Source organism: Equus asinus, chromosome 25, assembly GCF_041296235.1.
Source record: "Equus asinus isolate D_3611 breed Donkey chromosome 25, EquAss-T2T_v2, whole genome shotgun sequence".
NCBI classification, from domain to species: Eukaryota; Metazoa; Chordata; class Mammalia; order Perissodactyla; family Equidae; genus Equus; species Equus asinus.
Genome location: NC_091814.1, coordinates 24,244,286 through 24,259,331, shown reverse-complemented (window position 1 = coordinate 24,259,331; position 15,046 = coordinate 24,244,286). Strand labels below are relative to the sequence as shown.

Here is a 15,046-nt window from a genome sequence, read left to right as displayed (position 1 = left end):
ATACTGGCTAGTTCCCTGAATGTCCTTCTTAATAATAGTACAGTGTAGATAGCTCAAAACGAAATTACAGACTAAGAAAGTAAATTCGGTTCAATTTTTACGAATAACTCGCTATGAATGTAAAAATTCTCCATAGACACAAGTGCGTGAAAGAAAAACACAACTATTTTTCCAAATTCGTTAGAACTGCCTCTCTACCGGTACAGTATCTGAGGTAAGCAATAATAAATACTATGAATGTACTTCTAGAAAGCCTACTTTTATTTAAACAAATTTAAAGAAAGCAATATAAAAGATAAACTCCCCACGCTCAAACCTATCTCCTAAATATGCATTATTAAAGCACAGTACTTAGTAGTCAAAGTCTTAGCGAGTTTACTTACCCTCGGACCTAGAATAACGTAAATTCCCAATCTTTCTGTTACTAAAATTTAAGCTTCGTTTCTGTTTAGAAGAAAATTTACACACTTCACTAACTCTAACTGAAAATTTGAACTGTGTTTGATAAAATAGTTTCAAGAACGCTACTTAATAGAATTTCTTTTTAAAGCATTTCAGCGGCGAATATTCAAAACACTCTACCTTAAGAACACGTATCCCTCCAGGACCGAGTGGACTCTTTCCCAGGGTTGCTAAACAAAACAAATGCTTCCCAGAATCCTCCAGACTCCTCGTGGCGGGACGATTACTACAGATTACATAATCCGCAATATACAAAATAGTCCCGGGACCCAAGCCCGGAAAAAATTCACGAAATCTCCTTATATTGAAGGTTATTCCTTCTAGCATCAGAAAACTAACTGGTTTTCACTTAAAGTGAAATTTATAACACTTTTATTCTCACCCAACTGCAAATTCAAAAATTGACATAAAACCAACAAGTCTTCCATTCTGTATCCGTCAGACGCCTTAGCCTTTAAGAAAAAAGAAAAATCACCATGACTGAACTCCAGCAGGTTTTCATGGTTTTAATTTTCAAAAATTTTATTTTTTATTCAAAAAGTGCAGATAATTATGAAACATTTGTGTACCTATCACCAAGAATTAACAAATATTAACATTTTCCATGTCAAATTTTTCATAATATAAGAAATTAAACATTACAGATAAAGTTGAACTCTGCTTTTTCTTATCTGTTTCATTTCCCTCCCTCTATATAGGGAACTTCTATTAGGAATCTTACGGGAATCATTCAGGTCCTTTTTTCTTTCTACTTTTACCATGCTTAAATGTTTATAGATAGATACATTTAGCGTTGTTTGGGGGTTAATTTACATAAACATATCATGTTCATGTTCTCCAAATCACTTCTCTTTCAACATTAATTTTTGATGATCTATCCGTGTTTTAACTGTTATATAGTATTTCTTTGAACATATATATCACAATGTCTTTTTTCATTTCCCCACTGATGGACATGTGGATTGTTTCAATTTTTTACTGTCACATAAAATATATCCTTGTATGGGTCTCCTTGTGCATATATGCAAGAATGTCTTTAAGATAGATGCTGGGTCGTAGAAGTATTAATATTTGCCAAATTATGCCAATTTACACTCTTCCTAGCAGTAATGAGTTCTCTTTGCTTCACATTCTCACCAACACTAGATGTGGTCAGACTTTTACATTTCTTGCCACTGTGAAGAGTGTGACTATAATTTCCATTTCCCCGACAATTAAAGTGGTAGTGCATCTTTTTGTATTTATTAAATCTATTTCCTCTTCTGTGAAATGCCCATTCTTATCTTTCAGAAAATCTGCTATTGGATTTTCTTTCCCTAAACGATATGTACATCTTTAGACAGTCTATTCTATTCATTTAACTGGTATATGTGTTGCAAATACCTTCTCCTGGGTCAATGCTTATCTTTGTTTATGGCGTTTTTGTCCTCTAGGTTTTAATTTCAATGTAATCAATTTTATCCATCTTTTGTTTATGATCTCTGCTATTTGTATCTTGCTTCAGAAATCCTTCCCTCTTGTGACGTCATTAAAATTTTTAAAAATTTTTTCACGGTTTTACAGTTTTACACATCATTTGTTTTTATTCGGTTATTGACGCGGTATGGAAAACACTATTGATTTTAATACAGCAATCTTGTATCCAAAAACTTCACTGAATTATGTGATTCTAATATTTTGTCTGTAAGTTGTCTAGGATTTTCTATATAGAAAAAGTTATTGTATGCAAACACTAACCTGTTAAAATCTATTTAACATGCAATCTTTTTTAAAAAAAATGAATCTTGAATATGGAAAATTTCAAACACGAGACAAGAATCTGCCATTTGTCCTGTAGAATTTCCCACTTTGTGATTCTGCTGATTGTGTCTTCATGGCAATTTGCTCCTGTAAACTGCCAGCTAAATTTAAAGGCTTGATTGCATGGTTTTGGCTTTTGTTTTTGTTTCCTCATTTGCTTTTGCAAGAATACTTCATAAGTACTTCCTTGCATCATATCAGGAGGCACATAATTTCTAATTATCCCTCTTTTAGAGATGTGAAGATTTATCAGTGAGTTCAGTTTTTTCTTTTCTAAGTCTTAAACCTTTTTTCCCCCTTTATTTTACTGCAATGGCTAGGACTTCCAGTTCAATATTGAAGTCAGAGGCAAGAGTAGGCGTCTTTTAACTTGTTCCCAACTTTAACGTCAAAATTTTAAAAGTCTTACCACTAAATAAGACTTCTTTCTGTAGTATTTTTTAAATACAAGGAAAGTTTTATTTTCAATTTTCATCAAGAAATTTGCTGTGGTTGTAGACCTTTTCCCTTCTAGTTAGTATGGTTTAAAAAAAAAATCACAGGGGCCAACCCAGTGGTGTAGTGGCTAAGTTTGCACACTCGGCTTGGGGGACCTTGGGTTCACATGCCCAAATCTGGGGCATGGACCTAGCACTGCTCATTAAGCCATGCTATGGCGGCATCCCACATAAAACAGAGGAAGATCGGCAGAGATGTTAGCTCAGCGACAATCCTCCTCACAAAAAAAAAAACCATAGATGTTAAATGTTATTGAATCCTTTCTCTTCAATTTATTCCTCATTGGCTTTCAACTTAAACCCTTGGAAGAGAAACGAAATTTGAAAGAGAGTTTTATGTCTAGAGACATAAAGGAGCCCCTTGCCTAGATCCATACTTTAAAAGACTCTGCTCTGGCATCTGGCAGCGTCTCTTGCCACAGGGTAAGAATCCACGATGCCAGGCCAGCCCCGGTTGCCTAGTGGTTACATTCAGCACTCTGCTTAGGCAGCCTGGGTTCAGTTCCTGTAGGGACCTACAACACTCGTCTGTTAGTGGCCATACTGTCACAGCAGCTCACATACAAAAAGAGGAAGATTGGCAACAGATGTTAGCTCAGGGTGAATCTTCCTCAGCAAAAAGGAAAAGGGAAAAAAAGAATCCACGGTGCCAAGGTGATGTGCAAAACAAGAACACATGCCCCCTTCTAGACGTGCTCCTGACACCCAAATAAGCCAAATAACTCCTAGCCTGCTTCTAAGGCTTGCTTAGGCCCCTGACTTCCTAACGGTGCACTGTCTCTATGGTGTAGACAGAGCTTAAAAATGTGAGGTGGGGAGTCCACGTATACATATGCATCAGGCTCCTCACAAACAAATCCAGGGGTGGGGAAAGGAGACGTCTTGGGTCAGGGGCCAACTCTCCCTGCATTGCCATGTTTTGTCATGAAACTCCATAAACTCAGAGAATTCTAAACACAAACCTGGTCTTCTAGGTCATTGTAAAGGTATACTGGTCAAGATATGAGAAGAAAACATTTTATTTAGTAGTTTGGTAGCCTGATTTATAACTTTTAAGTACTAAGACAAATGTGAGCTTCAGCTGTACTCTTGTCGGAACCCTGCAAATGTTGGTGGGGTGCCTGACTAGTGAATTTATAATTTAGTTAAAAATTGCATTTCATCAGTACTAGTAGATTTTACACTATGATTGACATTTTCAGTATGCTATCTTTAAGACACATATCACACCAAAGTGATCTATCTCATAGGGTTGTCGTGAGGATTAAATTAGATAATACACATTAAGTGTTTAGCATAGTGACTAAACTATTTAGCCTGTGTAGGTGCTCAATAAACTGTAGCTATTTCAAGGAAAAGTGTTGACTGCTACTAGCTAGGCACTATACTAAGTTCTTTACCTGCTTTATATCACAAAAATCCTCATCATAACCCAGATGTGAATAGTTATCTCCACTTTATATAAGAAGGAATTATGGCTAATGCAAATGATCTTTAAAACAACCCTCCCAGGAGGGCAGAGCATGCATTAATCCTATTTTGTGAAGAGAAACGACCTTCAATTTTCAAAAGACCTGCTTACTTCCAGGAAGATGGTGATCAGTGGAGCCAGAAATGAGAGCCCACTCTGACTTCTACTGCAGTACTGTTGTCACTGTAGCACATGCCTCTGAAAAAAGCTTAATATTGCTATTGTCATCAAATGTGTAAATCCAAATGTTCTAAGTTGATATTCCTAAATATTAAAAAGAAAGAGTCCCATTGTTTTGTTTTTGTTTTGAGAACAAAGGCATAATGGATCTATCGCCCAAAAGTAAAACATTACAGGACTTTAAATCTGAACATTTTGCTTAGTAGATGTTTCACAAAATTTCAAAACTCACATAACAAAAAGTCATTTCCTCAAAACCATTCCTCACTGGCAAATACCAGTTATCTTTCAAAAAATGTATTATTCAATCTATCTTTCCCGGCTACAATATAAGTTATAGGAAGGCAGGGGTTTTATCTAGTTTGTTCACTGTATCACCTAGAATTCCGCACATAATAGGTGCTGAGTAAATATTTGTTGAATTGACAACTGTAAATTCAAATCAAATCTATGTTATTTCCTCTGTGCTGGATGCTACAGTGTGTGATGGATAGGTATTAGCTTGAACTATACGAAACTGCTGCTACTCAACTACGTTTTACCTACAAAGGGGGCAGTTTCACATGGTTCAACCAAACTGTTTTTAAAAAGCTTTCTAGACTATAATATGATAATTTTAAGAAGTAAACAGATATTGTGAAAGCTAAGACAGAAATGGAGAAATTTTTTCCCCATGAGAAAAAATTACTGTATGAAAGTTGCCAAAGTCTTCAGGTTCTATGTTGAGATGTTCTCAAGAATCATCTATAAAACTCCCTCACATTTCAAAAATTAAGCTAGAGATTTTGAAAGAGGATCATTATTCACATTTTTTTTACATTTAAAATAATTCCCATTTTGGTGTTTATATGCATATAGACACACTCACATGTGTAAATATGCAAAATATCTTAAGAACATGGACTATATCTCTCTTTATTAGCTAATTCTGATTTCATGTAAATGTACAAATATCTAATTAGGTCCCAATCTAACTTGAGTAATGAGTAAAATAAATTCCAGTTTCCAGAGATCATGTTAAAAAGCTAATCTGGATATATTATCTTTTCTCACACTCTAACATAGTGGGCTAAAAAAGTAATTGATATGTAGTTACTCTACATTTATTTTCTTCATCATTAGAAACACACCTAAGATTAATACATTTCTTTAAGTAAATTACTTCAAATGGTATCTTAAACATGCTTTTCTAAAAATCTAGATAACTGGCATTCCTGAACAGTAATAAAAAAACACATTTTACTCAGTGTTTTCCTAATGGCCTCTCCTTCTACATTTCCAAAGAAAATCCAGACACACACAGATTTACTAATGTCCCTCAAAAGAGAGAAAAAGAATTAATTGTCAAAATATGTCCATACAAATGTTTTACATTTCTAGAAATAAAAGTTTATCTATTTAAACATGATAGCTTCCAATTTTTGTACATAATTTTGTCCATCCAGACTTTAAGATCACATAACTAACATTCCAAAAATGAGAACTTTTAAAAATATATGAAACAAAGAAAGTATTCAAGTTATAGAAGATTTTACTATCAAATAAAGTATAATTTACATGATTAAAAAGTTGTGATTTCCATACAAAGTATTCTATTCACATAGCATAGGCAGCTAACAAAGCATAGTTCCCAAGTCACATCAAGTGATTTTATCCTCTCATATTGCAAATGAAATCTTGGCCTAAAAACTGGACAATCTGCTATGAACGACAATAAGCAAGGGTAGCACATATCATAGGCAAGTTTCTTTCCAAGCTGTCAAATGTCACAAGTTCATATTTTTCTTGTCTGTGATCCCAAAACCGGCAGCATTTTCATTTCATCCACTCTATTTTTGTGTATTTGAAAAGCAGGTGTTATCCATCTACCACACGAGCACTGTTCACCATACCAGTTGAAAGAACCCAATTTGGCATTGCATTTGGGGCAAAGAAGCTGAAATAAAGCAAAAGTGTTACTTCATTCATTCACTTTTATACAAAACAATAATTATCTTTGGCAAATAGGGTATAAAACCAGGTAAGACATGGCCCCTACCTTCAAAGAGTTTATGATCTAATCAGTGAGATAAAATGCAATGGCAATTTACTGTACCAGAAGGTGGACTACAACAACTGTGCAGGAAGCATGCCATACACTGGAGTTCAGAGGAGGAACAGGTTAACTCCAGCATGAGGGGAGAAAGGTGAAGCTTGACGCATGAAACAGAAGGTTTCATGGATGTGGCATACATGTTGGCTTTTAAATCAGTCTGCAATTTAAGAAAAATCATCATGGCTAAAGGATAGGAAAGCATGTTAGGATTCTCGTGTTCTATTACTAACTAATATTGACAGTATATACAAATTAGGCCTCAGATTCCTGGCTATTTAAAAACAAACTCATAGTCCAGTAAAATAGATAAATCCAAAAAAGCTTAACAAGTCTATTATATTTTCTTCTAATCTATTTATAGCATTATTTTTTACATTTAGCTCTTTAATTTATACATGGTCTGAGGTAGGGATTTTTATTTTTACTCTTGAACCATGGAAAGTCTGCACATAACACTAGATACCAGATTTCATTACATAAATATCTTAAATTTTAATAACAAAATACAGCAGTTCCCCTTATCCACAATTGAGCTTTCTGTGGTTTCAGTTACCCGCAGTCAACTGAGGTCCAAAAATATTTAATGGAAAATTCCTGAAAAAAACAACTCCTAAGTTTTAAACTTCAGGCCATTCTGAGCAGTGAGACAAAATCTTGAGCCACCCTGCTCCATCCTGCCCAGCATGTGAATCATCCCTTTGTCCAACATACCCAGGCTGTACAAGCGACCTGCCCATGAGTCACTTAGTAGCTGTCTAGGTTTTCAGGTTATCAGATCGACTGTCTCAGTATCCAGTGCTTGTGTTCAAGCAACCCTCATTTTACTTAATAACGACCCCTAAGTGCAAAAGCAGTCATGTTGGCAATTCGGATACACCAAAGAGAAGTTGTCAAGTACTTCCTTTAAGTGAAAAGGTGAAAGTTCTTGACTTAATTAAGAAAAAAATAGTATGCTGAGGTTGCTAAGATCTATGGTAAGAACAAATCTTCTATCCGTGAAATTGTGAAGGAAAAAGAAATTCATGCTAGTTTTGCTGTCCCACCTCAAACTGCAGAAGCTATGGCCACAGTGCACAATAAATACTTAGTATAGGAAAAACGTAGTATATAATAGGATTTAGTACTATCTACAGTTTCAGGCATCCACTGGGGGTCTTGGAACACACGCCCCATGGATAAAGGGGGGACTACTGTATACAGTCCTGCATTGCATAACAATATTTCAGTTAATGACAGACTCCATATATGACAATGGTCCCCTAAGGTTAGTACCATACAGCCTAGGTGTGTAGTAGGTTCCATCATCTAGGTTTGTGTAAGTACTGAGGAGAGGAAGAATTTTTCTTCTACCCTTCTAGGTTCCTCTGGCTGGTCCAAGAACTAAACTGACATGAGACAGATTAACAGGAGAAACACAACCAAGGTTATTAACACACATACATGGGAGAAACTCAGGAAAACTGAATAAATCACCAGAATGGCCAAAGCCCTCACCTTAAATACCATCCTCAGCTAAAGACAAAGAAGATGATGGGGGTGGGGAGAGTCAGGGACCTCAAAGGGACAGCAGGCAATTCACAGGTAGGTGAAAAGGAGCAAATGTTTGGTAACCAAGTGTTTATTTGGCCACACAGAAACAGAAGAACACAGAGGGGAGCCCAACAAACAGGCTTTTCCAAGTTCCTCCCTGTCCACCACCTCTAATTCATGTTATGGTAAGGTGATAGATAGCTCTTCCTGAGAACTGCTTTTTTTTATCTGAATTCTTTTAGGCAGTGAAGAGGGAGGTAAGCAGAAAAACTTTGAGTCTTTTGTTCCTTAAAAATAATTAGCCTAAAATAATCCTCATGTTAAAGAGACAGATTTTGGTGTGGCAAATTTTGTTTCCCTTCAGTAAGTTCTATGATGTTCACACAACAAAACTGCCTAATGATGCATTTCTCAGAATGTATGCCCGTCATTAAGCGATGCACGACTGAACCACAAAGCTGAGACAAGCAACAGACTAGAGAAAATATCTGTGACATATTAGATGAAGCATTAACATCTAGACTATATAAGGAGCTCCTACAAATCAATAAGAAAAAGACAAAACACCAAGAAAAATGGGCCAAGGATGTTAGGAAAACTTACAGAAAAAGAAACTATAAATGGCTGATATAATATATAAAGATGTTGGTCTTCAATAGTAGTCATGAAAATTCAAATGAAAACATTTCAGGATTAACATTTTTCATCTCACAGATTGAAAAAACTACCAGTTTTATAATATCCGTTATGCCAAGGGTATGGGGAAATGAGTACATGCATTCAATGTTAGTGAAAAGCAACTATGTATGAGCATTTCTAATGTCACCTAGAATATTAGTAATATTTAAAATGCACACACTCGTCAATCCAGGAATTCCACTTTTAGGTATATATTCTACAAGAAAATTCAACTAAGTGTACAAAGAAGTATGCACAAATGTGATCAAAAATCTCTCACAAAAATGCCTTTATCTTGGGTATTTTCCAGGTTAAATAAAAGCAGCCAGCCAAAAGCACAAGCCACAAAAGAAAAAAATAGATAAAATGGACTTCATCAAAATTAAAAACACTACTGCTGCAAATACCATCAAGAATCAGAAATGACTGCTAATGAGTACAGGATTTATGTGGGGAGTGATGAAAACGGTGATGGCTGCAAAACTCTGTAAATATACTAAAAAACATTGAAATGTACACTTTAAATGTGTGAATTACACCTCAATAAAGTAGCATTGTCTGAAAACGTTTGTTTGAATACAGGGACCACTTTCCAGGCAACACACCAACTAACGTAAACTAAGTTTCCTCATGCATAATACGTGAATATATCTGCTCTACCTAGTTTATAAAACTATTGTATTCCTCAAATAAAATAATACAGTGAAAGGGTTTCATAAAATATTCATTATATAAACTTATACAAACTTTCATACAAGCCATACAGACTTTAAATATCATTATTAAGATTAGTTATATCTTAGATTAAGATTAAGACTATCTTCAGATTAATATCAAGGAAACCTAAAGAAGAAATGTGGCTGTCACAGGATTCTCATATGAGCTGCATTCTTTAGAATTAAAAGGAGATGAAAAAGACTGCCATAGCAAACATACTAAAGTGAAAGATCAGGAAAAAGAGAGATACGTGGAGCCAAAAGAGAAAATGAAAGGGAAGAAATTTTAAATCTAATTTTAAAATCCTTGATTTGCTCTATTTGTTACAAAGTTCAAGTTGTGTTAAATATATTGTAATTAGTTTACATTAGTCTTTTATTTAAAAATATATAAAGGATAGCATTAATAGGAATTAAGTGACAGACCAACAGCTCTCAACCAGAAAGTGGCTATTTTAGATCAGCCTGTTTTTATTTAATTATTTTTGATAGATTCTTCTCTAAACTAAAAAGATATAATCTTCAGAAACAAAGTAGTTTTAAGACGGAGTAAAACACTAGTTAAAAATAAGGTTTAAAATGCAATAAGGAACAAAATATAGATGATATAATCAAGTTCTAGAAAATAAAATGTGTTCTCACCTGTCCATCCATCACTCCCAGCAAAGCTGATTCCATCCACTGTACAGGTTCAATGAAATAAGATGTACATTGAGCCTGACTCCCTGTGGTAAGCAGGAAAGATGGTGTCACTCTCTTGTGGGCAAAGGCTATAGGACCACTTCCTTCGTTATGATCCAAAATACTAGAACTTCGAAACAAAGATCGCCTGCAACCCCCCCAAAAAACAAAAACATTAATTGACTTCCAAAAGGATGAAAAAAGAGATGAAATGGATAGTATTTCCAAGGGGGAAAAATAATATAACATTGATTATGCTACTTTAATTTTCAATAACCTCTACAAGCACCGGATTTCTTTTAAGAATTTATATTCTTCTTGAAAACAGATTTGAATCTGAAATTTCTTTATTATTCAATTAAACAAAATCTTCCTACAGAATTTAAGCAACTGAAACTTTCATTACTTTCAGCTATTGAGACAAGATAAAATCTCCAGAGGATACAAAATATTTTACCTGCACTTTCTGCATTTGTAGAGAATATCATCGTTCAATCCTTGTGAAATGGCGGTCGGGTCAACAGCAAAGAGCTCTTGAGGTAAGTTCTGCAATTCTACAAGACATAATTTTAAATGTATCCATTTGTCAAAAGCAACTTTCTGCATTTTCAAACAAAATTCAGGTCGTGTCAAACTGAGTCAACAAGTGCTAACCTCAGAAATTAAAAAGAAATCTCACATTGAGAAATCGGGATAGTGAAGAAGCCTTGGGTTCTGGGCACAGACTGCCCAATTTCAAATCACAGCCCGTCACTTACAAACCACGTGACTTTGAACAAATTATTTCTTGCTAAACTACAGTTTCAAAAAGAAATATAGTGTCTGTCTCAAGGGACTGCTGGAAAAGTGAGCTAATACACCTGAAACCTTTCGTGTCAAGAGTAAACAGCATCTAGAGAAGGCCCAATACTCACTAACAATTCTTACTTACCTGGATACTTCTCTGTAACCTTCTGTAAACGATATTGCTTATAAACTGCACTAGCGGTATCTACTTCATATCCCATTGCCTGGTATAATTTCAGTTGCCACTCAAACCCCTCATTCATCCTGTGAAGGCAAACAAATGTAAAGTTAAGTTTTCTTTAAATAAGTAAAATCACAAAAGAATTATTACTATAACACTCACTTAGCATCTGGTTTGATAGTCTGGAGATTTTCATAGGCTTTTTCAAAGGTAAGTTGGTCAATCTTCATCATAAAAGCAGTCACTACAGCCACACTTCGACTGACTCCTGCATGACTGAAAAAGAGACCTTTAAAATAAAATAGCAAATAGCAACAATTAAAACAACCCAAAAACCCGCAGCCCCCTCTCAATGGTACAATTCAGGTCCAATTCATGTCTGCTCCTTCTGCTCAAATCCTTCGCCTCTTGAATCCTTTGCCAATGTACGAAAGAACTATTCCTCTATTTCCTTATTCCTTTTGAATTCTGAACAATGTGAATGTATTACCTATTCAAAAATAATTACACTAATTCTTTAAAATTTTATAATGGCTTCGGAACAAATCCAAACTCCCTTGCTCCTGGCATTAAGGGCCCTGGAGATCTGGTCCCAGATTCTTTCCATTTCATCACTACCTTTTGTCCCTTATGTAAATATTTAGAACAAGTGTTGGCACACAGTAAAAGTGCTGACTCGATACATTTAAACTATTGTTATCACACTCCAATCCAACCAAACAGGACTACTTAAGAATTCCCAAATACCCATGAAGATTGTTCTAACTTTCTGCCACTGCTACAATCTACCCCATCCTTCCCCTAGGCATGGCTTAGGGATCCTTCATGTCCTAACCAATTTTTCTCTCCCCATTCTGCCCTTCATCAACCACACCAAACAAAAATACTGAAAATAATCTGCTCTTGCTCTTAAATTTGAATACTCTTAACCTTTGTTAATCTCTCTCTGGGTACGCGCCTCGAATCCTAGCCTGCATTACAATCATCTGGAAAAGTGTACGGCTTCTCCTGAAGACCTGCAAGCTTTAAACACTTTGGGCGCGGGGACTTCGACTGGAAAGCGTGCCCGCCATCAGGGGCCCGCCTCCCGCCCCCTCCTCTCAGACACACGCCTGCCGCGGGAGGAAGTGGAAGGAGGTTCTCGCGATCTGACCACCCCCTCGTCCCCTCCCGGGATCTCGCAGGAAAGGGGCGCCCGGGCAGGATGGAAGCGAGGCGGCGCTGCTCTCCCCACGGACCGGGCCACTCACCAGTGCACCAACACTGCCCGGCCCTCGGCGCGGGCCTGGCCGATGAAGGCCACGCACCGGTCCAAATGGCTGAGCAGGTCGGTCTCGGGTTTGTCCAGCGCTGGCACGAAGAAGCGCAGCAGACCCTCGACCCCAGCCCCCGCCTTGAAATCGGGTTCCTCCGAGTCCACCGTTAGCACGGCCGTGATGCCCACCTCCCTCAGGTGGTCTGGCTCCGCGACGGCCGCGGCTCCACCCAGGTACAGCCCCGGCCGCACTTCCAGCATCCGCCCCACGGAGCTGGCCCCGCTCTGGCTGCGCATCGGGCGCTCGCAGCCATGGCTCCCGCCCTGCGCCTCCAACATGGCGGCGCCCGGAGGCCAGACGGCTGCAGGCCTTACCATCGAGTAGGCGGCCGGCTAGAACGTCCTCCCTCTGGGACCAGCTGGCCTGAGCTGCGCCAGGGCTCCCTCGGAGGACCGAGTTGACGGTGGGAAAGTGGACTTCCCGGGGAAGGTGTTAACCGCTGCTGGGGCGGAGCTAAGCCCTATTTAGAGCAGCCTTTCGACTGGTGTCCCGCCCCTGCGCCCCAACTTGGTAATGGAGGATAAATTTTGCTAAATACTGGGTTTCTGAGGCTTTTAGTGTTGAGACGTTCTGGAATTTCTGCAGGAGCTCCTGGACTAAAATTTGAAATGATGGTCTCACCAACTGAATCATCAGCACGATTTTATGCATTTGAAGCAAAACATTTTTTTCAGTGTTTATAAAATCATTGGTTTGTAGTTCTCTTCTATTTTTCTTTTTGCTCAATTTTTTTTTGATATGTGAATCCTTTTCTTGTTTATGTATATTGTTATATATATTTTGAAGATGTTAATCCTATGTTTTTGTATGTCAGTGCCCTCCAGCCAAAACCCACCAGAGACCCACTTGCAGTTAAACAAATTGTGTTTATTACTCAACTATAAACTGTGGAGAATTTGGGGAAATCTCAGTAACAGAGTGTTAGAAAGATCCCTTTACAGGATTTGGGCTTGTATTAGGTGATTTTGGACAGGGTGTAAGGAAGCAGGGCTTTGCTCTGGATTGGATGCTGTCAGGAAGTGGGGGTGATCTTACCTATAGAAAAGAAGTAGCAGTCATGGTCCTGGCATAAAGATAGACCCATGGACCAATGGACTAGAATAGAGAGCCCAGAAATAGACCCTCATGTATATACTCAGATGATCTTCAACAAGGGTGCCAAGACCACACAACGGTCTTGGCAAGGGTTTTTTGGATATGATACAAAAAGCACAAGTAACAAAAGAAAAAATAAGAAAGTGGCACTATATCAAATTAGAAAGCTTCTCCACAGCAAAAGAAACAATCAACAAAATGAAAAGGCAACCTATGGGATGGGAGAAAATATTTGCAAATCTGATATATATCTGATAAGGGATTAATTTCCAAAATATAGAAGGAATTCATACAACTCAATTGCAAAAAAACCCCAAACAACCCAATTGAAAAATGTGCAGAGGAACTGAATACAGATTTTTCCAAAGAAGAGATACAAATGCCAACAGGTACTTGAAAATATGCTCACCATCACTAATCAGCAGGGTATACAAATCAAAATCACAGTGAGATACCACCTCACTGTGTTAGTATGGCTGTTATCAAAAAGATAAGTGATAACAAGTGAGGATGTGGAGAAGTGGGAATCTCTGTGCACTGTTGATGGGAATGTAAATTGATACAGACACTATGGAAACAGTATGGAGTTTCTTCAAAAAGTTAAAAATAGAAATACCGTATGATCCAGCAATCCCATTTCTGGGTATATATCCAAGGGAAATGAAATCGGAATCTTGAGGAGATATCTGCACCCCCACGTTCATTGCAGCATTTTCACAAGATCCAAGATATGGAAACAACCTAAATATCTGTCTACAGATGAAAGGATAAAGAAGATGTGATGCATATAAAATGAAATATTATTCAGCCATGAGAAAGAAGGAAATTCTGCCATTTGCGACAACATGGATGGAACTTGAGGGCATTATGCTAAGTGAAATAAGTCAGAAAGAGAAAGACGAATACTGTATGATGTCACTTATATGTGAAATCTAAAAAAGCTCAACTTTGGGGCCGGCCCAGTGGCCCAGCAGTTAAGTTCAAATGTTCTGCTTTGGCCGCCCAGGGTTCACCAGTTTGGATCCCGGGTGTGGACATGGCACCATTTGGCAAGCCATGCTGTGGTAGGTGTCCCACATATAAAGTAGAGGAAGATAGACACAGATGTTAGCTCAGGGCAAGTATTCCTCAGCAAAAAGAGGAGGATTGGCAGCAGTTAGCTCAGAGCTAATCTTCCTAAAAAATAAAATAAAAACTAAAAAGCTGGACTAGTAGAAACAGTAGAATGGTGGTTGTCAGGGGCTGGGGGTAAGGGAAGAGGTGTTGCTCAATGGCTATAGAGTTTCTGTTTTGCAAGATGAAAAAGTTCTAGAGATCTTTTATACAGCAATGTAAATATAGTTGACACCACTGAGTTCTACACTTAAAAATGGTTAAGAGTGAGGGATGACCCAGTGGCATAATGGTTAAGTTCACATCCTCCGCCTTGGTGGCCCAGGGTTCACAGGTTCAGATCCCAGACTTGGACCTACACACTGTTCGTCAAGCCACACTGTAGTGGCGTCCCACATACAAAATAGAGGAAGATTGGCAATAGACATTAGCTGAGGGCCAATCT

At 37.6% G+C, this 15,046-nt stretch overlaps 2 protein-coding genes across 13 annotated transcripts in view; both read right to left on the bottom strand.

The window, feature by feature from the left end:
* Positions 1–684, bottom strand: part of ATF6 (activating transcription factor 6) — a 212,333-nt gene extending 211,649 nt beyond the window's left edge. For 3 of the 10 annotated variants that reach the window (XM_070497520.1, XM_014841141.3, XM_070497518.1), the window contains exon 1: positions 583–684. The gene's annotated coding sequence lies outside the window, so the exon portion shown is untranslated. Of the gene's footprint in view, positions 1–383 lie in introns of all 10 variants that reach the window. The other 7 variants (XM_070497521.1, XM_044757685.2, XM_070497523.1 and 4 more) reach the window with 3 other exon arrangements.
* Positions 685–5,923: 5,239 nt separating this feature from the next.
* DUSP12 (dual specificity phosphatase 12) lies at positions 5,924–12,763 on the bottom strand. 3 transcript variants are annotated; one of them, XM_044758241.2, is made up of 7 exons: positions 12,328–12,702; positions 11,240–11,353; positions 11,042–11,160; positions 10,568–10,664; positions 10,072–10,258; positions 6,506–6,662; positions 5,924–6,346 (listed from the first exon to the last, which is right to left on the bottom strand). In XM_044758241.2, exons 1-7 carry the CDS (start codon positions 12,669–12,671, stop codon positions 6,294–6,296), a joined length of 1,071 nt encoding a protein of 356 aa, XP_044614176.1. In that variant the 5' UTR covers positions 12,672–12,702; the 3' UTR covers positions 5,924–6,293. The 3 variants fall into 3 exon arrangements, with proteins under 3 accessions (XP_044614176.1, XP_014696625.1, XP_014696624.1); XM_014841139.3 differs by having other exon boundaries at positions 6,449–6,662; positions 12,328–12,701; XM_014841138.3 differs by lacking the exon at positions 6,506–6,662 and having other exon boundaries at positions 12,328–12,763.
* Between the last annotated feature and the right edge of the window lie 2,283 nt (positions 12,764–15,046).

Excerpts from the sequence above, each read along its gene's own strand:
- DUSP12 (XM_044758241.2), bottom strand. The coding sequence starts at position 12,671 with ATGTTGGAGGCGCAGGGCGGGAGCCATGGCTGCGAGCGCCCGATGCGC. Across the intron at positions 11,354-12,327 it reads CGGGCAGTGTTGGTGCACTG|TCATGCAGGAGTCAGTCGAA; the intron begins GTGAGTGGCCCG and ends TCTCTTTTTCAG. Across the intron at positions 6,347-6,505 it reads TTGTTGTAGTCCACCTTCTG|CTTCTTTGCCCCAAATGCAA; the intron begins GTACAGTAAATT and ends GCTTTATTTCAG.